The following is a 19,226-nucleotide window of genomic DNA, read 5'->3' on the forward strand; positions in this document are numbered from 1 at the left end:
CTCCCTGCAAACACATCAACCTCCTGAAGCCCCTTCACAGAGACTGGTGCTCTCCTGCCCTACAGGAACAATTATTTTTTCCCTTCTTGAATTTCATGCCTCTAGTTTTTGTGCAGCACTTGAACACATTGCTTGCAGACAACATACCACAGCCCAGAGATAGGTGGATCCAGAGTGACATCCTGAACCTGCCCCTTATCTCTCATGAGAAAACCTCCTGATCAATGTCTGATATGATGAGTGAGACAAAAGGCTCCTGGCTCATTAACACATCCAGCACCTCCTGGCTTCAAGACAGGTCTTTGCATTCTTCCCATAAGCACAACTAGCCTGGACAGACCCTTAACCATACAGCCAGCAGTTACATTTACACCATTCAGCTTGTCTTCCCGCTTTGCCAGAGATAGGACTGAGTTCAGCTGGCAGCACAGCGCTGTTACCTGCGGTCTGGAGTGCAGGTGACAACCCCACGGATGCCCGGTGGCCGCTGCCTGCCTTCGGGGGGCTGGCTGTAAGGCCAACGTTCCCATCAGGGCAAAAGGCGTCTTTGAGAAGCCGCGAAGATACTCCCCACGCTGAGACCTCCCATGGCCATCGCGGCAGAGGCCGCAACATGGAGCCAGCGTAGCGGCGGTCCGGTGCCGGCACACGAGAGCCGCCGGTCAACGGCGCTGCGGCCGCTCGCCCTGGAAGCACGCCCCGCGGCACGGCGGGGCAAGCGGCGGCCGCGGCAGCCCCTCGGCGCGCATCCAGCCCGCAGCTGGGGCAAGGCCCAGCCGGCACCGGGGGGGCGCGGCCCCAGGCGCGGCTCGGCCCGGCGGGGCAGGGATGCTGCAGGCGCCGCCGGTCCCGGAGGCCAACCGGGGACCGCCTCCTCCCCCGCCCGTGCCATCCCCAGCCCCGACCGGCCCCGGGCTCACCGCGGCGCCCACCACGCAGCGGGGCAGCCCCCGGGCGGCGCGGCTCACCTGGGCACACAGCTCGGCGCCGAGCGGTCGATCTCCCACGTCGCGAAGAGGTTCATGGGCACCGGGACCGGAGCGGGGCCGGCCATCGCTGCCGCCGCCGCCGCCGTCGTCGTCGTCGTCGCTACGGCCGCCGCCGCCCCGCCGCTCACCGCCGGGGGCCCCGCGGCGGGGCCCGAGCCCAAGGCACCGGCCGCTGCTGCCGCCGCCGCCGCCGCCGCCATCCCGCCGCCGCCGCCGCCGCCGCCGCTGGGGCCGGCCCGACCCCCCGCCTCAGCGCCGGCCTCCGCCTCGCGCGCGCCCGCTCGCTCGCGCGGCGGGGCGGGACGGGCCCCGCGGCGCTGCGCGGCTGCCAACCGGAGCGCGGCAGGGCCCAGCGGGGGGGGATGCCTGTGACCAATCAGAGCACGGCTAGGGCGCGGCCTGCGGCGGGAAACGAGCCAATCGGAGCGGGGAGAAAGCGACTTGGCCAACCGGCCAATCGGGGCCGAGAAGGGGGTGGCCGAGCGGCCAGTAGCAAATCGAAGGAGGAAAAGGACGCGTCCGCCGGGGAGGAGCCAGCCAATGGGAACAGCGCTGCTGCCCCGGGGGGGAGGGGGAAAGAGGGGGCGTGGCCGCGAGCCCTTTAAAGCACAGCGGCCCCGGCCCGCGCGGGCTCGGTGAGGGGTGCGGTCGGGCGCGCGCTCGCCCCGGGCTGCGGCCTGCTCGCCGGGTTGCCATGGCAGCGGGGAGCAGAGCGGCGGGGCCAGGGCGCCATACCGCCCCCTCGCGGACGGATGTCGCGGGCGGCCGGTTCCAAGGCGGCCGCGTCGGTGCGATGGGGGCGATGGTGCGAGGTTGAACAAGGCTCAGAGCTGGGCCCTGCGCTTGGGCTGCACCAACCCCATGGAGTGCTCCAGGCTTGGGAAGAGTGGCTGGAAAACTGCTCATGGGAAAAGGACCTGGGGGTGTTGGTTGATGGAGCTGAACATGAGCAGCTTGTGCCCAGGCAGCCAAGAAGCCAACAGCATCCTGGCCTGTATCAGCAACAGTGTGGCAGCAGGGCCAGGGCAGTGATCATCCCCCCGTACTGGGCACTGGTGAGGCTGCACCTCGAATCCTGTGTTCAGTTCTGGGCCCCTCATTACAAGAGAGACATTGAGGTGCTGGAGCGGGGCCAGAGAAGGGCAACGGAGCTGGTGCAGGGCCTGGAGCACAAGTGTGAAGAGGAACGGCTGAGCGACCTGGGGGGGGGTTAGTCTGGAGAAGAGAAGGCTCAGGGGGGACCTTATCGCTCTCTACAACTGCCTGACAGGAGGATGGAGCCAGGAGGGGGCTGGTCTCTGCTCCCAAGGAACAAGGGACATGACAAAAGGGAACAGCCTCAAGCTGCACCAGGGGAGGTTTAGACTGGGTATAGGGAACAATTCCTTCTCTGAAAGGGGACCTTCAAGATCATCCAGTCCAACTGTTCCCCAGCACTGCCAAGGCCACCACTAACCCATGTCACTGAGGGACTCGTCTACACAGTTTGTGAACACTTCCAGGGACGGTGTCTCCACCACTGCCCTGGGCAGCCTGTTCCAATGCCTGACTGCCCTCTGGGGAAGGAATTGTTCCTAATATCCAGTGTAAACCTCCCCTGGCCTGGGGGGCTCCGGGCGAGGCAGGGCCGAGGGGCTGTGCAGGACGTTGGATGAAGGTGCTGTGTGCTGGGGGGTGTAGGATGCGCCCCGCTGCGGAAGCCGATGGGGCCGGGGCGGTGGAACGAGGCGGGCAGAAGGGGCCCGGGGCGGAGCGGGCGGTGCCGGCGCTCCGGTGAGGCGGGGGCCGCCGCAGTCCCCGCCCGCTCGCCGGGAGGAGCCGGGCGCCGCCGCAGCAAGAGCCTCCGCCGGGGCGCGCCGAGCGATGCCGCGCCGGGCCCGGAGCCACGGGGACCCACCCGAGGTAAGCGCGGCCCGGGGCGGGGGGTTGCTGCGGGCCGCAATAGGGCCTCTCCCCGGGCCGGGCCCCACGGCCGGCGGGCAGCGCCGGCTCGCTCCTCCCCTCCCGGGCCCAGCCAGGCCCGGCCGGGCCGCGGGCTGCGGACAGGCGGGGCCGGGGCTGCAGCCCGCGGTGGGCAGCACTTCGCTGCGGCGGGCACAGCGCGGCCCCGCGCCGGGCCCCGTTGGTCGGGTAGGGCTTGGGGAGGCCATGGGGTAGAACGCAGGAGAGCGCCCAGATGTGCAGCGCACTCCAGATGTGCCACATCCACCGGTTCCTCTGTGCCAGCCTCGGAGATCTTCCCCGTTAGAGGCACCTGTGCCTGGCAGGCTTTGGCTGCTCTGCCTGCCTCAGCATGCGGGGGTGCTGCTGGGCCCGGGGATGCACGGCTGTGCAGGGAACCTGCTGCCTTGGCCACGGAGCAGGAGCTCAGGTCGCTTGTGCCCAGCCAGCGCTGCTGGTGTCAGCACCAGGAGCGTCGGTTCACAGGGGTGGCCATCAACCATGCAGCCACCATTCTGGTCCCCAGCACTTGCTCCATCCACATGCTGGGTGACCACGATGGTGCCCCAGGGCTACTGCGTGGCCCTGCACAGGCAGGTATCATTCAGCACGGTGCCAACACCATCAGAGGCAGCTGATGCCACCCAGGGCGGGCAGGGTGCTTTTGGGGACTGTGCTTTGCTCTGCCCCAGCCTGGGAAAACTGAGCATCCTGGCTGAAATTGAGGGTCTGTTGCAAAGCAGCTTGGGCCTGGAGCTGCTTTTCCTTGCTTTCGGTTTGTCTGGGCATGGGTAAACAGCTATAAGCAGAGCTCTTGGGGAGCTGAAGGAAACTGAAGGTGTTGGACCAGTTTCTTCCCTTTCATCCCACAGGATAGCCAGGCTAAAAATAATCCTTTGCCTCGTGCTGTGCCTGAAAATAAAAGACTGTAGAGAGAGTGCTCCTGGCTCATAGCAGTTACAGACCTGCTTGGTTTAAAAGCATAGATACAGTCTTGTGTGCCTGGGAGGGGGGGAGTGCCACTGGCTGGGAAATCCCATGGGAAATAAGGCATGTTCCCTTCACAGTGACAGAGGCTCAACAGCGTGATGAGCTACTGGAAGAGGCAGTCCCGCCTGCCCCACCGTATCTTCACGTGCAGCCTGGGAGCTGGGGTTTAGCCAGCGTGTGCCACCAGAATGGCTGGGTCAGGAGCTATGGGAGCATTTCGGCTGGGAGTCCGTGGCTTTGGAACAAACCAGGCACATAGCATGGGAGAAGAGTCTGTGATGCTTCCCACCTTCTTTCAGCCATCCACAGCTGTTTGGGAGAGGGGGTCCCAAGAGTGGTGATGGGGAACGCCAACAACTCCCTGATGGCCCTGCCTATTCCTCTGTGCAGGATGGTTCCCCCACCACCTGTCAGCAAGCCCCACATCTGCCTCTCCACGGTGCTCATCATGACCAGCCTCGTCCTCATGGATGCCTACCTAGTGGAGCAGAGCCAGGGCTCCAGGAAGCTGAGCATCTGTGTCATGGTGGCAGTGGGTGACGTGTGCTTCCTGCTGGTGCTCCGCTACGTGGCCATCTGGGTTGGGGCAGAGGTAAAGACAGCCAAGAGAGGCTATGCCATGATCCTCTGGTTCCTGTATGTCTTCGTTCTGGAAATCAAAGTCTACTTTGTATACCAGAACTATAAAGCTGACCGGAAAAGCCTGGACCTCATAGCCCGCAAAGCGCTGACCTTGCTGCTCTCCATCTGCATCCCAGCCCTCTACATGTTGTTGGTGGCCACAGAACACATGGAGTACGTCAGGACATTCAAGAAGAAGGAAGATCTCCGCAACCGCCTCTTCTGGGTCATTGTGGACATGCTGGACGTGCTGGACATCCAGGCTAACCTGTGGGAGCCCCAGAAGAAGGGGCTGCCACTCTGGGCTGAGGGCATTATGTTCTTCTACTGCTACATCTTGCTCCTGGTCCTCCCTTGCGTGTCCCTCTGCGAAATCAGCATGCAAGGGATTGGCATCATGCCTCACCGGATGATGCTGTACCCCATGCTGAGCATGCTCACTGTCAACATTACCACCATCTTCATCCGAGGCAGCAACATGCTTTTCTTCAGGGACGCCCGTGTCTCCAGCATCTTCATGGGCAAGAACTTGCTGGCCATCGGGCTGAAGGTCTGCACGTTCGTGCAGTACCAGCAGCACCAGCACCACGCGCCCCCCGGGCCGGAGCAGGCCCCGCAGCACAGCTCCCAGGCCCAGCCCTCCCCGGGGCTGCACAAGGCGCGGGACCAGCCGGCCTGCCCCGAAGAGCTGGCCCAGGACAACACGTGACGAGCCAGCAGGGACCACAGCCTGGACACTGCCATACCCGCGGGCCTGGGGCGGGCCGCTGAGCTTCCTGCCTGGACAGAGGGCAGTGGCCCTGCTCCCTCCCTCCCTGGGCAAAGCTGCTCTGGTCCTCAGGGGTCGCATGGTGAGGGGCCCCTGCAGCAACTCCGTACGGCTGCAGAGCAGCTCAGGACCCCAGCACCCACTGAGCGAGATGGGCAGAATAGAGGAGGATGAGGCCAGGTCTGCCTGCTGTGCCTGGCTGGAGCCAAGCAGCCCTGTCCTGTGCTGGGTTCCCCCCCAAGTGCTCCCCATGCCCTCTGGCCAGGCAGGGCTCAGACTGGGGGTTGCACAGGGGCACTGCAGGTTGTGGTTGTCCCCAGCTCCAGCTCTGTGCTTGGTGACAGCCTGCTCCTGGTGCTGGGGAAGCAAGGCCTGGGCCTCCCCCTGCCCATCACCCCTCTCAGCCAGCTCCAGGCCTGGGGGGCCCGAGGGGGGACTGTCCTTTTTCATATCTCCTTCTTTGCAATAAAAGACCTGAGCCCTGCAGCCTTGTCCTATGTGTGTCCCTGTTGGTGGGCAGGTCCCCTGGCTCCTGTGGTACCTGTGTCTCAGGCGATGGCATGTCCAGCTGCAGAGCACATCTGGGGCACAGAGCCTCATTCAGTGACCCGGGGAGAGCATCCCAGGCACCTGGGTTTGAAGCCATTAGTCTTGGCCAGCAGCTGGGAGAAGAGAGGTCCTTGTGAGAGTCTGGTGGGCTTTGAGGGTGGCACTGGGGGGTAGGGGTAGAAGCTTTATCAGCCATCACTGCCTGTGCACCCAGATGCAGTTACAGTAAGTGGTGCCAGCCATGCCCAATGGCTGCCCTCCCTAGCGACCACCAAAGCATGTCCCCACACTCCACCTGGGGGGACACCAGGGTAGGTCAGTACACACAGCCAGGACAGCATTAGAAATTAGTATGATAACCCAACTGACTCCTTATGATGGGAGGCCGCAGGGAAGAGCAGCTTCCCTGGCAGTTGAGATCTCTCTGGAAATGCTTGAAGCATAGAATCACAGAACCATAGAATCAGCTGGGTTGGAAAAGACCTTCAAGATCATCCAGTCCAACCGTTCCCCAGCACTGCCAAGGCCACCACTAACCCATGTCACTGAGGGGCTCGTCTACATGGTTTGTGAACACTTCCAGGGACGGTGACTCCACCACTGCCCTGGGCAGCCTGTTCCAATGCCTGACTGCCCTCGGGAAGGAATTGTTCTCAATATCCAGTCTAAACCTCCCCTGGTGCAGCTTGAGGCCATTTCCTGTTGACCTGTCTTCTTCCTCCTGGCTCCATCCTCCTGTCAGGCAGTTGTAGAGAGCGATAAGGTCCCCCCTGAGCTTTCTCTTCTCCAGACTAAACCCCCCCAGGTCCCTCAGCCGTTCCTCATCCCACTTGTGCTCCAGGCCCTGCACCAGCTCCGTTGCCCTTCTCTGGACCCGCTGCACCTGCCCCAGTGCCACCACAGCACTGGTTGAGCTGGGCACTGCCCCAGGGCTTCCCCTGCTGCAGGCTATGGGCCCAGGAGCTGGCAGGCACAGACAGGCCAGTGGGCTCGCTCCTCACCACTGAGGTGTTGAACAGAAGTGGGTGATCGTCCTTGCAGGACAGAGACATTTGATCCAGAGGAGCAGGAAGGGAAGGCAGGACTGCTTTGGGGGCACACTAGGTCTGTTCCCAGCTGGGCAGGACCTACCAGCAGGGATCAGTACACATGTACTCAGGAATGCTGCTCCCACATGGCCTCTCGGCAAGGCCATGGCAGCTGTGACACACGGGTGAGCCACCTCCAGCCTGTCCAGGTCCACGTCTTCTTCCCTTCTTGCATTAAAGTACAGGTGGAGGTTTGTTCAGCTTTGGATTAAAACATGAGAGCAGAAAACAGCAGATCAATGCCACAAAGGGGTCAGGATAGCCTTGGGCTTCGGTGCCGCCACCAAACTCTCCTGTGAAAGCACAAGGCTGCTGCAGGCTCTGCATGCCACATCATGAGGCAAGAAGAGGAAAGAGCAGCCAGCCACAGCCCAAAGCAGTAAGCCACACACAGGTAACAGGCAGCTGAGGATCCCCATGTGGTCTCTAGCCACGCTGGTATGTCCCATTTCTCCTGCCTTGCCCAAGTCACACCAAAACCCGTCACCAGAGCAGATCTTGCCGCACCCACAGGAAATGCAGATGCTTCAGCAGCACCCTTGGGTGGGTGTGATGGAATTGCTCATCATTCCATCTCTTGCTCATCACAAGGCCTTTTTGCAGGCTCCCCACAGCACAGCTGTGCCCAGGAGCACTCTGCCCTGCAGAGCTGAGCCACTCACCGAGCACATGCACTGACCTGTCAGCTTGTCTGGGTCACATCCACACCTCCTTGTCAGCACAGCTACAGGAGATGGGGACAATGAGTGAGGAGAAACAAGAGAGCTGGTGCTCAAATATAAGTTGGAGAGAGAGGCATTAACTCCCAGAGGTTCACTTTTGCCTGCACTGGCACTGCTGCCAGGAATAAAGGCAAAGAGAGGTGTTTTATTTCCTACACTGCACTTGTGAGACTACATCCAGACACTGCATCCTGGCTGCTCCCCCAGAAGACAGATGTTGGTGCTCTGGGCTGACTCCATTTGAGGATGTGAAAGTTATCAGAGGCAGGAGCACTGCAAGGAAAGGCTGAGGGAAGAGGGTTTATTTACCCTTGGGCTTTAGGGAGATCTAACAGATCCCTTTTTCACTCACCCCCAAGACCTATGACAAGAGAAGATGGAAGCACTCCCCTGAGAACAAGACAATGATTAGGGACTAAAAAACAGGCAGGTTTCCTAGATAAGGGTTAAACAAAGTCTGCATCTTGAGAACTTGAAGCAGTGGAGCAGAGGCCAAGAGAGGTGGTAGCATCTGTCCTTGGATTTTCCCAGACACAACTGAGGAAACCCTGGGCAACCTGGCCTGAAGTCAGTGCCAGCCCTGCTCTGAGCCAGCGCCCTCCTGCCCAAGAGCCTTTCCCACCTCAGGCGGTGAATGATAAAACCTGGAAGTAGAGGCAGCAACGCAGTGTGGGGCTTGTGCTCTCACAGCTACAGGAAGAGATGGGTGCACGGATGGGGACAGCTCTCAGTGACAAGTGCTCCTGCATGACAGACTTGTCACCACCCAGGTGTGGTGTAAACCACAGTGAAGAGGACATTTCACCTACAAAAAGCACTATTTTCTTTAGCTCAGACTCCGCTCTGCTGCCTTACATCAGCAGTGTGCAGTGATAGACAGGTACTGGGAAGAGGGCCAGGCCTGGGCAGAGTGAGTCCCAGTGCCGGAGAAGAGCACGTCTGTCCAGCAGTCACAAGTTCTTCTGCGAGGGCAGGCGACGCTTGTCTTTGATGGCATTCCTCTTCCTCTTCTTGTTCAGGAAGCTTTCCAGCTTCCCACTTCTCTTCAGCTCCGCATACTTCTCGGCTAGCTCCAATTTCTTCATCTCAGCTGTAAATAAGAGGGAGCAAGGTTTTAGACTTTAAACTGAAGCCTGAATCACCTTTACAGACCAGCCCTTCCTCACTTCTCCCTCCCCAGCTTGTCCCTTGAGTACCAGTGCTAGAACAATCCCTCTACATCTCTGTGCAGTATTAAGGACAACTCAATTCCAGTGCTGGAAGTCCTGTCAGCAGTACTCCCTCTAGGTCTTCCTGCAGCATGTTCACACTGAGTACTTACATTTCTTTAGGAAGAAGGGTTTCTTTCCCTGCTTGGCCAATTCCCTCTGTTGTCTCTTCCAAGACAGCTCCCTCTCCCTCAACTTCTGCTGTTTTTGCTGTGCCTGTTCTTGCTGTGTCTGCACAGAAAGGATGGCCTCTGTCAGCATCTAGGCAGACCGCAGGTCACACACCCTCTCCTCTAGTGCGTTGCCTCACAGGAGAGGAAAGGCTGCACTGAACTCACCATGCGGTTCAGGAGCTGCTGGAGTTTCTCTTTCTGCTCCACGTTCCGGCATTTTTTCAGCTGCTTCTGAATCATCTGAAGAAAAGAGCAGAAAGCTGGATCACTGCCTGCTGCCACCTCCACTGCGAAAGGCAGAAGCTGCCCCTGCCAAAGCAAGGCTTTTCTGGCCAAGGACAGGCACACAGCATCACCTCTTTCTCCTGCTTCTTGATGCTGTCCAGGAAGCTGTAAGTCTTCATAAATATTTCAGGCTTATACTCTCCAGACAGGTCATCAAATCGAGGGTCTCTGCGGACCTGAAGGCAGGGAAGGCAAAAGTAAGACTTGTGGCCAGAATTATCCTGTTAACAGCCTGCTCACTGTCCTTCCATGGATCAGACCTTGCCTTTGCTTGTACGAGCAATATCATGCACCACCATTGATAACATCTGCAGTTGGCAAAGACCGAGTCCAGCAATCGGGTGGCGGTCCCTCACCAAGTCAACCACACCTGCATCCAGCCTGCCAAGCAAAAGGCATTTCCACGTGCAACTCCACCACCCAGGAGCAGCCAATTCAAGGAACAGCAACTGGGGTGCTGCCTCCAAACGCCTGCAACTCCCAGACCAAGAGCTGGCTGAACATGTGTTGTCAAGGTGATGGATTTGGGAATTCAAACCTATCTAGGTTTTCACAGATTACCTGGGTCAGGTCATACAAAAGAGAAACACAAAAAGAGACCTCTGATGGTGGAATTTAAGATAATCCAGCAATGATAAATCAAGTTATATTCAGATTAGACACTAGATGGACATTTGAACTTCAAGGGTGATTAGTACTGAACAATGACCATAGTTTGCAGTGCAACTGTCACTGGTGGCAGCCCTTACATCTTCTAGACACACTTGGGTCCCAAACTAGGTGTCCACTAGTTGTACATCCCGCAGGGCAGCAGGTTATACAGAGAGCACCTGCCCTGCTCTGGTACCCAGAGAAACACTAGCACTGCCTGCACACACCACAGAGCTGTCCAAGCCCTGTCTCTCCAGAAACAGCCTGTGTCACCTTCAGCAGCCCCACTACCATGTCTGTGCCCTATCAGCATCACTGAGGGAAGTCAGCTCCCCACCTGGACAGGGGGAGCACTCACCTTCTTTCTAACAGAGATGACCTGGCGCAGGAAAGGTACAGGTTTCTTGGCAGACATCTCCAACGGCCTGAAAAAGAGAAAAGTGTACTTAAGAGCAGCAGAGGACAGAATGAGGCACAGGTAACATGTCAGGAGGTCAGCCGGACCCTCAGGAGAACATTACTGCACAGTGCCAGAACCGCAGACTCTCACTCAATGTTCACCATACCTACAGAGAGGTGTCTTGGTCAAGAACCAGATAAGGCAACTACAACCAAATGATCTTAACTGATCTATAACACCACCCCATTGGTAAATGTGCCACACGATTATTCCTCTCCCTCTCCATATGTTCATTCATGATGCAACAACCCTCTTCTATTCCTGGCCTACCAACTCATCCACTCCTGACTAATACACTGTAAAGTGAGAACAGAGTTGGGAATTTCTGCACTGATCTGGTAGTTACAGAGACAGGACAAAGCTGAAGCCAGCTCAATTCCAGGGCATTTCCCTGCAGTTCTTTTTCTAAGCAGCTCACTTCCAGAACAAAACCATGAGACAAACAGCATGTGGGACTTACAGCAATGCACCACTTAAAGGATTAGGGGAATTAAATAAAAACAGGATTATACAAACTGTGTGGCAGAAAGAAAGACACTGCGTGAAGATGCTGCACTACTCAAAAGCCCCCAGACCTGGGTAAAAGATAGAGCAGAACCATTATTCTAATCAACTGTTTACAGCAAAAGAAACATGTATTCAGCAGAGATTCAGAAATAGGTTAGGGAATGCCAGCGTAACCAAGGAAAATGTTCAAATCACTTAGATACAACTCTAAGGACTGAAAACCAGCTAAGGAGAGCATACAAAGAGTAATGGTATAACAGTTGTTACCAGTGAGGGCCTGTGGAGCACCATGAAAAGATCTGGATCTGATAGTTTGTGTTGTGTTGAATACAGGGAAGAGTCTGTGATGATGAATGCTGGGGGAGTGGGAAGGTGTCAACACAGACAAGCCACAGAAGGAGGAATGAAATTCCAGAACAAGTAGCTGTCCCTACAACTCACCAGCCAGCAGGAGCCAGGCAGAAAATGATGATAGGCTGGAAGGGGATTAGAAAACAGCAAGTAACAATGCAGGGCCCAGGGAATACAAGTAAAGCACTATTACATAGCTTCAGAGATATATATATTTTAACTCAAGCATAGCACGCGTCAGTTAAAAGAGCCTTAACACATAGGGTGCAAAGAAACTGAGTGCTGATTTAACTATCAAGTAACAGGTGGGGGATTTGAACAGGACAGGATATTAAGACCTCTGAAACAGCAACAGAGCATTCCCAAATGAAACACTATAGTGAAACATGTTATCGTGTAGCACATTAAAGGAGATCTACACCGGCTCCAAGGCAATGGCAACACAGCAAAGAGCTCCCAGCATAACTTCTGCAGTGCAGAGAACACACAGGCAATTTTCCGACCACAGAACCACTTCTTTACCCCTTTTTGCCTTGTTGCTGCTGCTTCACTGTAGCTTTGGTAGGTTTGGCAGTTTTCTTCCCTCTGGTCACCTGCTTGTACACACTTGTTCTTGAGTTGTTCTGCACCTGCAGCAGTTCCTCAAAAGACATGTGAGAGAGATCTGGAAGACAGTGAGGAGACACCTGAACTGAACAGATTCCCAAGGCACTCCCCACCCCCTAATTCATAGAATCCCAGGCTGGTTTGGGTTGGAAGGCACCTTAAAGCCCATCCAGTTCCAACCCCCTGCCACGGGCAGGGACACCTTCCACTAGAGCAGATTGCTCCAAGCCCCTGTGTCCAGCCTGGCCTTGAACACTGCCAGGGATGGGGCAGCCACAGCTTCTCTGGGCACCCTGTGCCAGCGCCTCAGCACCCTCACAGGGAAGAACTTCTGCCTAATGTCTCATCTAAGTCTTCCTCTGTCAGATTAAAGCCATTCCCCCTTGTCCTGTCCCTACAGGCCCTTGTCAGAAGCCCCTCTCCAGATTTCTTGTGGGCCCCTTTAGGCACTGGAAGCTGCTCTAAGGTCTCCCCTTAAGGAGCCTTCTCTTCTCCAGGCTGAACCAGCCCAGCTCTCTCAGCCTGTCTCATAACAGAGGTGCTCCTGCCCTCTAATGTTATCACAGGGGTGCTACCACCATCTCTAATAAAGCCCTTGGCCAAGGCTGAACTAATGGGACATGAGGGAAGCTTCTGGCATCTTCTTATAGAAGCCCCCCCTGTAGCCCCCCTGCTACCAAACCCTTGCCATGCAAACCCAGTGCACTGCCCTACGACACAGCTTTCTGTGTGCTCTGCCCACATCTGCTGCCAAATACAGGAAGCAACGCGAGGTCAGTCGCACTGGCTCCGAGCACGGACTCATCCTCCCAGTCACTCTCAACCTGGCAACCACCAAGACTTTCTGCTTCAGAATCTACCCGAATCACCCAGTAAATGTAATGAGGATATCCAAGTGCTGCCTCAAGAAATGTTTTCTTTTTCCTTTCTCTGAGCACCCAGGAACCCTGCTCTGTCAAAGCCCGTTAATCCTCTGGGGAGGCTTAAGGGAACACTGTGTATCTGGCAAACAAATTCTAGGACATAAACAAAAGCATCTGCCACTGTGCTGTTCAAATTCAGTGCAGACAGCTTTAGGCTGCTGCACTACAAGAAAAATCCACACTAATTATACAAGATGATGGGGTACAGAGCAATTAATCACTGGAGAGGGCAATATTCAATTATCACTGGATGCTCAAAGCATCACCACACAGACAAATGAAAGACTCTGAGCAAGGACAGTCAAAAGGGGCAAAGAAAGCATTAAAGGGAAGGAAGAATGATGTGGAAGTTACTCTGGCATTTCATGGAGACAGATAAGATACGGTCACTTTCACCACAATACTCCAATTGGCTGCAGTTCCAAAACAATATCCTTAAAATAGCAAAGGCTTACAAGATGTCAGAGAAATGCTCCAGGCTTGGAGAAGGGTGACTGGAAAGCTGCCCACTGGAAAAGGACCTGGGGGTGCTGATTGACGGATCTGAACATGAGCCAAGCAGCAGCCAAGAAGCCAACAGCATCCTGGCCTGTATCAGCACCAGTATGGCAGCAGGGCCAGGGCAGTGATCATCCCCCTGCACTGGGCACTGGTGAGGCTGCACCTTGAACCCTGTGTTCAGTTCTGGGCCCTGCATGCAACAGAAACATTGAGGAGCTGGAGCGGGGCTGGAGAAGGGCAATCACAGGCTGGTTTGGGCTGGAAAGGACCTTAAGATCATTTTGTTCCAACCCCCCTGCCATGGGCAGGGACACCTCACACTAAACCATGTCGCCCAAGGCTCTGTCCAACCTGGTCTTGAACACTGCCAGGGATGGAGCATCCACAACTTCCTTGGGCAACCCATTCCAGTGCTTCACCACCCTCACTGTAAAGAACTTCTTCCTTACATCTAACCTGGTGCAGGGCCTGGAGCACAAGTGTGATGAGGAACGGCTGAGGGACCTGGAGGGGTTTAGTCTGGAGAAGGCTCAGGGGGGACCTTATCGCTCTCTACAAATGCCTGAAAAGGAGCCAGAAGGTGGCTGGTCTCTTCTCCAAAGGAACAAAGGATGGGACAAGACGAAACGGCCATCAGTCATCACCCCTGCGTCCTTTTCCACCGAGCAGTTTTCCAGCCACTCTGCCCCAAGCCTGGAGCGTTGCAGGGGGTTGGTGTAGCCCAAGGGCAGGACCCGGCACTTTGCCTTGTTGAACCTCACACCACTGGCCGCAGCCCATCGATCCAGCCTGTGCAGACCCCTCCAGCAGACCCCCACTCCCAGCCACCTTGGTGTCATCGGTGCCCTCACCCACCCAGGCCAAACATCCGCCAAAAGACGCTAACCACCACCGGGATGAAAGCGCCGGAACGAGGGAAGGCACCAAGCCGCTTCCCACCGCACGGGAGGTGGTGACAGCCCGACCGCGCTGGGAGATGCGCTGCACGCGGGTCGCGCTAGGGACCGCAGCCGCCCCGTTGAGCCCAGCGCCCCCAACGGGGGTCAGCACGCCCGGGGCTGGGCACTGCCGGAGCTGGGCAGCCCTCACCTGTGCCGCCGGCCCCCGCCGCCTCCTCCCCCGGCGGGCTCCCGCCGTCATCGCTGCTGTCGCTGCCGCCATCGCTGTCGCTGTCCGCCGCCTCCAGCCCCGCGAGGAGCTCCTGCTCCTGCTCCGCCCCGGCCCCGGCCCCGGCCCCGGCCCCGCTCCCACCGCGCCCCACCGCGCCCCGCCGGCGCATCCCCACTGCGGGCGGCAACCACACGCGGAACCGGAAGTGGCGCTGCACGAGTAACTCAGCGCCGCGCAGGTGGGGAAAGGCGTTTATTGGTGGAGGCAGGGCGCGTAGCGCGCGTGCGCGGCTTCAGGCCACGCCCCCTCCAGCCCGTTGCCTAGGAGACAGGCCGGCGCCGCGGCCGGCGGGTAGGCCTCGGGTTCGGGCCAGGCCGCAGCGGCGGCGGGCGGCGAGAGGCTGTCAGCCAGGGCGCGGAGCTGAGCGGCCAGCAGGCTGAGCTCCCGGCACGGCGGGGCGGCGGCAGGCGGCGGGGCCGCGGTGCGGGGCGTGCGGCGGTGCTGCCGGGCGCGCAGATAGGCCGCCTCCTCCTCCCTGCGGCGGACACGCGGTGAGGGGCGGCCCGGGGGGCGCGGCCCCGCGCTGCCCTCCTCCCGCCCCAGCCCTCACCTGAGGCAGCGGCCGGTGCAAGCGATGGCGCGGCCCCCGCCGTCCCGCCGCGCTGACACGTGGAGCCAGGCCCAGGTGCGGTCCCTGCGCAGGACGCGCAGCACCGCGGTGTCTGCTGCGGCGCCGGCCCCGAGTGCTGCGGGCGAGCGGCTGCGTTAGCCTGCGCCGGGCACGGCGGCCTCGCGGCAGTGCTGCCTGTGGCCCCCGCGGTGCGCGGGGGGGCTGCAGGCAGCCGCTGCTGCGGCCCCAGCGGGACGGAAGCCACAGGCGGTGGAGTCAGGTCTGTAACAGCCCTGCCCTCCCAAAAGCTAGGGCTCGGGCAGGCTTGTCCCTCCTCTCTGCACTGAGGCACAAAGCAGGGTGCCCACGTCCCCAAGCATGAAAGCTACCTGTGACCTTATACAGTGTATGGGGTGTGTTACTGATTCCCTGCTTCATCCTTTTCGGAGCAGGAAGCCACAGCAGGCAGGACTAAGGTCCCTCTGTTTCTGCTGTCCTGGACAGCCAGGTTTCGGGGTAGCCACAGGAAAATACACGTGTTCCCAGGCTGACACTCACCCACAGCCCTGTGCTGGGAGGCTGCCAGGTCAGCATCCTCGGGGTGCAGGAGGCTGTACCACGACTGACCCATCAGCTCCTCCCTGTCGTAGCCCAGGTGGTAGGTGACACTGGGGAAGACAAGGGGAAGGGGGACTCAGTGCAGGGTCTGCACCATGTCAGCAAGGAGCAGCTTGCAAGATGGAGGAGAGAGCAAAACAACAGGGCTACAGGAATGAGGTGCAAACGAGGGAGGGAAGAGGCTTGGGCAGTATCTGGGAAAGCCTCACACACAGAGGGCTGCTGAAGGGAGACGGTCCTTGCTGCCTGGGATGTGCAGCTGGGGCTGTGGCGTGAGCAGCCTCACCTCTCTGTGGCATCAATGAACGTCATGTCTAGGCTGTGTGTGCTCTGGAACAGCTCATCCTGGGAGCCAGCGTCCGCAGGCAGCCGCCTCACCGGGGTGCAGAGGGCCAGGAAGGCTGCAGTGGAGCGGGAGGGCGGCCAGCGCAAGGCTGTGAAGCGCCCGTGCACCGCCACGGCCCGGTTCCCCCCGTGTTGCAGCTGAAAGGCCTTGGACGTGCGCATCTCACACACAAACGTGACTTCTGCAGGGAAACAAACCGGGCAGGGCTCCCTCGCTGGCCCTGGCAGTGCTGAAGGGCCGGAGCAGGGCAACAGCATCTGTGAGGTGCCAGCTGAGGCCTCCCTTACCCCTGCCCGGCTCCTCCTGGGCGAGGAGGAGCTTCTTGCGCACATCCTCATGGGCTTGCTGGTCTAGGATGTCAAAGACCGTGTCCCCCTGGGCAAGCAGCTCCACCTGACAAAAGAGGGGCTGCTGTTGTGGTCTGTGTGTGCTCTGTGGAGCCACAGGCACACAGTAAAGGCACCAGGACAGGTACATGGGGACAGTGACCACAGTGGGCAGGCCTTACCATGGAGAGGCCCAGGACCTGAGCCACGTTCTCTGAGACATAGACCAGCTTGCCATCGGCTGAGAGCACCAGCAGGAACCCTGGGAGCAGGGAGAGCAGCTCTGTGCCGAGGGCTGGTCCTGCAGGAGGAGGGGGGTCTGCAGGGAATGGATCACAGCGTGAAGCGCTGTTGCAGTGGAGCAGGAGCAGTGCCTCACGCAGAGCCAAGCTTATGTGGGGTGCAGCGGTGCTGTGGGTACCTGGAGGGAAGAGCTGAGCCCCCCGCAGCTGGAGGCACACCAGGGCCATTGTGTGGAGGTAGGAGAGCCGCTCCTTCTCCCGTGCGGAGATGGGCAGCAGGGAGCGCAGCGCCTGCAGCTCCATGTTGATCTGGTCCCGGCGGGCCTTGGAGGCGCTCTTGGTTGACCTGCAAAGCCAGCCGTTGGGAAGGGAGAGGGACAGCATTCCCTGACAGGCTGCATGGGGAGAACTGTGAGCTTGGGAACGTGAATGGAGCTGCTTGGTGCCCATGGCAGCTGCCTCTGGGACAGCAAACTCTTGGGAGTGTTTCAGTCCAAGGGGAGCAGGCAGAGGTGCTCACAGCTACCCAGTGGGACATGCTGCAGGTCTGGCTGGTGCCCCTCTTGCTAGGGACCAGGTTGGACAATGGCCTGTGCTTTGGGGAGAGCCCAAGTGGTGCGACCTCCCCACAAATCCCTGCAAAGATGGAAACTGCATCCAGGGCCAGAATGTGAGCCCATCACATCTGCCTTCACTCTCAACCACCTGGAATCCCCCTGCCACTCCAAGCTCCTGCGCTGCCTCTCTATGCAACCCTGCTCTCCCAGGCTGGTGCCAGCCCCTTGCAAAGGCCATGGGACACTGTGCAAGCAGGTCGGGGCTGTCCCAGCTAGAAGCCCTGTGGGAGGGAGGAAGCTCACCTGAATGGCTTGGAGGCGCTGGGCACCTGCTTGCCCCTCCTGGGCAGGCAGCTCGTCTCTGCCTGCAGCGGCCTGTGGCAGTGGCTGCAGAAGATGGTCATGCTGCTGGCACTGGGATGCTGCTCTCTCCTTCGCCTCTGGCTGCCTCCGAACCTGCTGACCCTGCTGCTCCCTCCCAGCCTCCTTTTGTACCCTCCTGGGGTGTGCAGTGTTACCTCTCCTGACGCAACCCCAAACAGCCCGGGGCTATTTTTAGAAGGCAGCCTGCTAAAAATAGCCCTGGCAGGCACTGCAATCTGAGAGGGGAAGCAATAAAAGGAAGCCAGGGTCTTTAAGCAAACCTGGCCTCTCAGGAGGGGGTGCTGATGAAGGTAGCAGGGATCTCCCTGCGGGGCACACATCCGCCCAGCTCCTGCCCCAGTTGTTGCCAGCCCAGCAGAATGTCCATGAGAAGCTGAGGGCCCATGGCCGCCCAGCAGCAGCTCTCCAGCATCACTCATGACTGAGCTGGTGCTGCGAAAGGGAGCTGATACAACAAGGAAACGCACCAGAGACACCTGGAGCAGTGAGCAGTGCCCATCCCCAGGTCTGCAGCAGGGTCCTGGCAGAGGGAGGTCAGGGCCACAGCACTCCTGAACCTGAGAGAACCCTCGGAGTGGTGCCTGGGACCCTTTCCCTGGTGAGCCCCTTCTATTCTTCCCAGAGAAGCCTTCTCCCCACCAAAAGTCTCCCGAGAGACAGCTGCCATGGGGTGCTGAGCCTGTTGTCTTCACTCAGCACCCCAGAGATTGATTTTCCCCAGTGACAGCCATTCATGGACAGAGCTAGGAGCACCACCTCAGTACCATGCTGCCCAGCACAGCGAGCCTGCCTGGTCCCTGAGTGTTCCTGGTGCCTGACACCCTACAAGGAGAGCAAGCTTGGTGCTTCAGTGCTGGAGAAGGGCAAAAACCCTGCACCATTTCATGCACAGCTTGAGAGCAAGCCTGTGGCTGAGGCAGCTAGTTGAGCAGGAGCTGCTGTACAACACATGGGAGATGCTCCCCCAGGTGACCTGTGTGCTGTCAGCACACCCTGGCTCCACTCAGGGCCCCAGCCCTGCCATTGCTGTTCATCACCCACTGCAGGAAAGTGGTGCCAGTACATGAAGAACAAGCTCTTGTCACACTTGTGGTGCATCTGTTCTCTTGCCATGGGGTTTCCACTGCTCTCACGCCACCCCAGGCTGCTGCATTGCACCTGCGCTGGCCCCCTGCCACGGGCTGAGGAGCACAGGCACCTCTGCCACTCTGTGCTGCTGGAGGAGCAGCTCCTGGCCGTGGCTACCTGCCACCCCTCAGTGCAGGAGACATGGCCCGGGCCCTCTGCCACGGGTTCCTGGCGCACAGCCACCACCACCTCTCAGCTGCACCATGACCTGACAGCGCAGGGAACACCCCGAGCACTTCCCTGGCTTTAGCCACAGCTCCTCATGACACCGGACACTGTCATGGGAAGGGGCTCAGGCACAGCCCTCTGTGCCCCAGACACCCCTCCACCTCCTTCCCAGGCAGCGCAGCCCAGGAGACATGCACCATCTTCCTCGCTGCCCTCTTGCAGGGCAGCACAGCCCCGGGCAGGATGCTGGGTGGGACCCAGCTCCCTTTCTCCCCCCCAAAGCAGGGCTGCAGCTCACATCCGCCCCAGCCTCTGCAGCTGTGGGGAAAGCATCCGGATCAGTCTCTCCCCTCCCAGACCTTCTCTCCCGCTTTGCCTGCCAGGACACACAGAGCAGCAGAAA

At 59.0% G+C, this 19,226-nt stretch overlaps 5 protein-coding genes across 7 annotated transcripts in view; 1 reads left to right on the forward strand and 4 right to left on the reverse strand.

Annotated features, from left to right (window-relative positions):
* The window catches only part of LOC115613600 (phosphofurin acidic cluster sorting protein 1-like), a 43,180-nt gene extending 41,878 nt beyond the window's left edge, over positions 1–1,302 (reverse strand). For all 3 annotated transcript variants that reach the window (XM_030499266.1, XM_030499268.1, XM_030499269.1), the window contains exon 1: positions 969–1,302. In XM_030499266.1, the coding sequence (XP_030355126.1) occupies positions 969–1,189 (221 nt within the window). In that variant the 5' untranslated portion in view covers positions 1,190–1,302. The remainder of the gene's footprint in view (positions 1–968) is intronic.
* A 1,200-nt stretch (positions 1,303–2,502) lies between these two features.
* Positions 2,503–5,796, forward strand: LOC115613607 (transmembrane protein 121-like). Its single transcript, XM_030499282.1, has 2 exons — positions 2,503–2,891; positions 3,998–5,796. Exon 2 carries the CDS (start codon positions 4,261–4,263, stop codon positions 5,248–5,250), a length of 990 nt encoding a protein of 329 aa, XP_030355142.1. The 5' UTR covers positions 2,503–2,891; positions 3,998–4,260; the 3' UTR covers positions 5,251–5,796.
* Positions 5,797–7,759: 1,963 nt separating this feature from the next.
* Positions 7,760–12,923, reverse strand: RRP36 (ribosomal RNA processing 36). The gene is made up of 6 exons (XM_030499283.1): positions 11,827–12,923; positions 10,345–10,411; positions 9,407–9,511; positions 9,216–9,290; positions 8,991–9,108; positions 7,760–8,759 (listed from the first exon to the last, which is right to left on the reverse strand). Exons 1-6 carry the CDS (start codon positions 11,955–11,957, stop codon positions 8,620–8,622), a joined length of 636 nt encoding a protein of 211 aa, XP_030355143.1. The 5' UTR covers positions 11,958–12,923; the 3' UTR covers positions 7,760–8,619.
* A 1,758-nt stretch (positions 12,924–14,681) lies between these two features.
* LOC115613610 (neuronal PAS domain-containing protein 4-like) lies at positions 14,682–15,889 on the reverse strand. Its single transcript, XM_030499285.1, has 3 exons — positions 15,613–15,889; positions 15,055–15,190; positions 14,682–14,979 (listed from the first exon to the last, which is right to left on the reverse strand). Exons 1-3 carry the CDS (start codon positions 15,683–15,685, stop codon positions 14,697–14,699), a joined length of 492 nt encoding a protein of 163 aa, XP_030355145.1. The 5' UTR covers positions 15,686–15,889; the 3' UTR covers positions 14,682–14,696.
* A 65-nt stretch (positions 15,890–15,954) lies between these two features.
* Positions 15,955–18,022, reverse strand: LOC115613902 (neuronal PAS domain-containing protein 4-like). Its single transcript, XM_030499958.1, has 5 exons — positions 17,788–18,022; positions 17,447–17,666; positions 16,527–16,932; positions 16,306–16,411; positions 15,955–16,199 (listed from the first exon to the last, which is right to left on the reverse strand). Exons 2-5 carry the CDS (start codon positions 17,545–17,547, stop codon positions 15,955–15,957), a joined length of 858 nt encoding a protein of 285 aa, XP_030355818.1. The 5' UTR covers positions 17,548–17,666; positions 17,788–18,022.
* Between the last annotated feature and the right edge of the window lie 1,204 nt (positions 18,023–19,226).

Source organism: Strigops habroptila, chromosome 10 (genome assembly GCF_004027225.2).
Source record: "Strigops habroptila isolate Jane chromosome 10, bStrHab1.2.pri, whole genome shotgun sequence".
Taxonomy (NCBI): Eukaryota; Metazoa; Chordata; class Aves; order Psittaciformes; family Psittacidae; genus Strigops; species Strigops habroptila.

Bases quoted from the DNA above. Each gene is read 5' to 3' on its own strand.
- LOC115613607 (XM_030499282.1), top strand. From the start codon at position 4,261: ATGGGGAACGCCAACAACTCCCTGATGGCCCTGCCTATTCCTCTGTGC.
- RRP36 (XM_030499283.1), bottom strand. From the start codon at position 11,957: ATGTCTTTTGAGGAACTGCTGCAGGTGCAGAACAACTCAAGAACAAGT. The intron at 10,412-11,826 runs GTAAAGAAGTGG...TCTCTTTTTCAG, and splicing joins CAGCAACAAGGCAAAAAGGG to GCCGTTGGAGATGTCTGCCA. The intron at 9,109-9,215 runs GTGAGTTCAGTG...CTTTCTGTGCAG, and splicing joins AGCAGCTCCTGAACCGCATG to ACACAGCAAGAACAGGCACA.
- LOC115613610 (XM_030499285.1), bottom strand. From the start codon at position 15,685: ATGGGTCAGTCGTGGTACAGCCTCCTGCACCCCGAGGATGCTGACCTG. The intron at 15,191-15,612 runs GTGAGTGTCAGC...GCTCGCCCGCAG, and splicing joins CTCCCAGCACAGGGCTGTGG to CACTCGGGGCCGGCGCCGCA. The intron at 14,980-15,054 runs GTGAGGGCTGGG...TGTCCGCCGCAG, and splicing joins TGCACCGGCCGCTGCCTCAG to GGAGGAGGAGGCGGCCTATC.
- LOC115613902 (XM_030499958.1), bottom strand. From the start codon at position 17,547: ATGACCATCTTCTGCAGCCACTGCCACAGGCCGCTGCAGGCAGAGACG. The intron at 16,412-16,526 runs GTAAGGCCTGCC...CTCTTTTGTCAG, and splicing joins AGGTCCTGGGCCTCTCCATG to GTGGAGCTGCTTGCCCAGGG. The intron at 16,200-16,305 runs GTAAGGGAGGCC...GTTTCCCTGCAG, and splicing joins CCAGGAGGAGCCGGGCAGGG to AAGTCACGTTTGTGTGTGAG.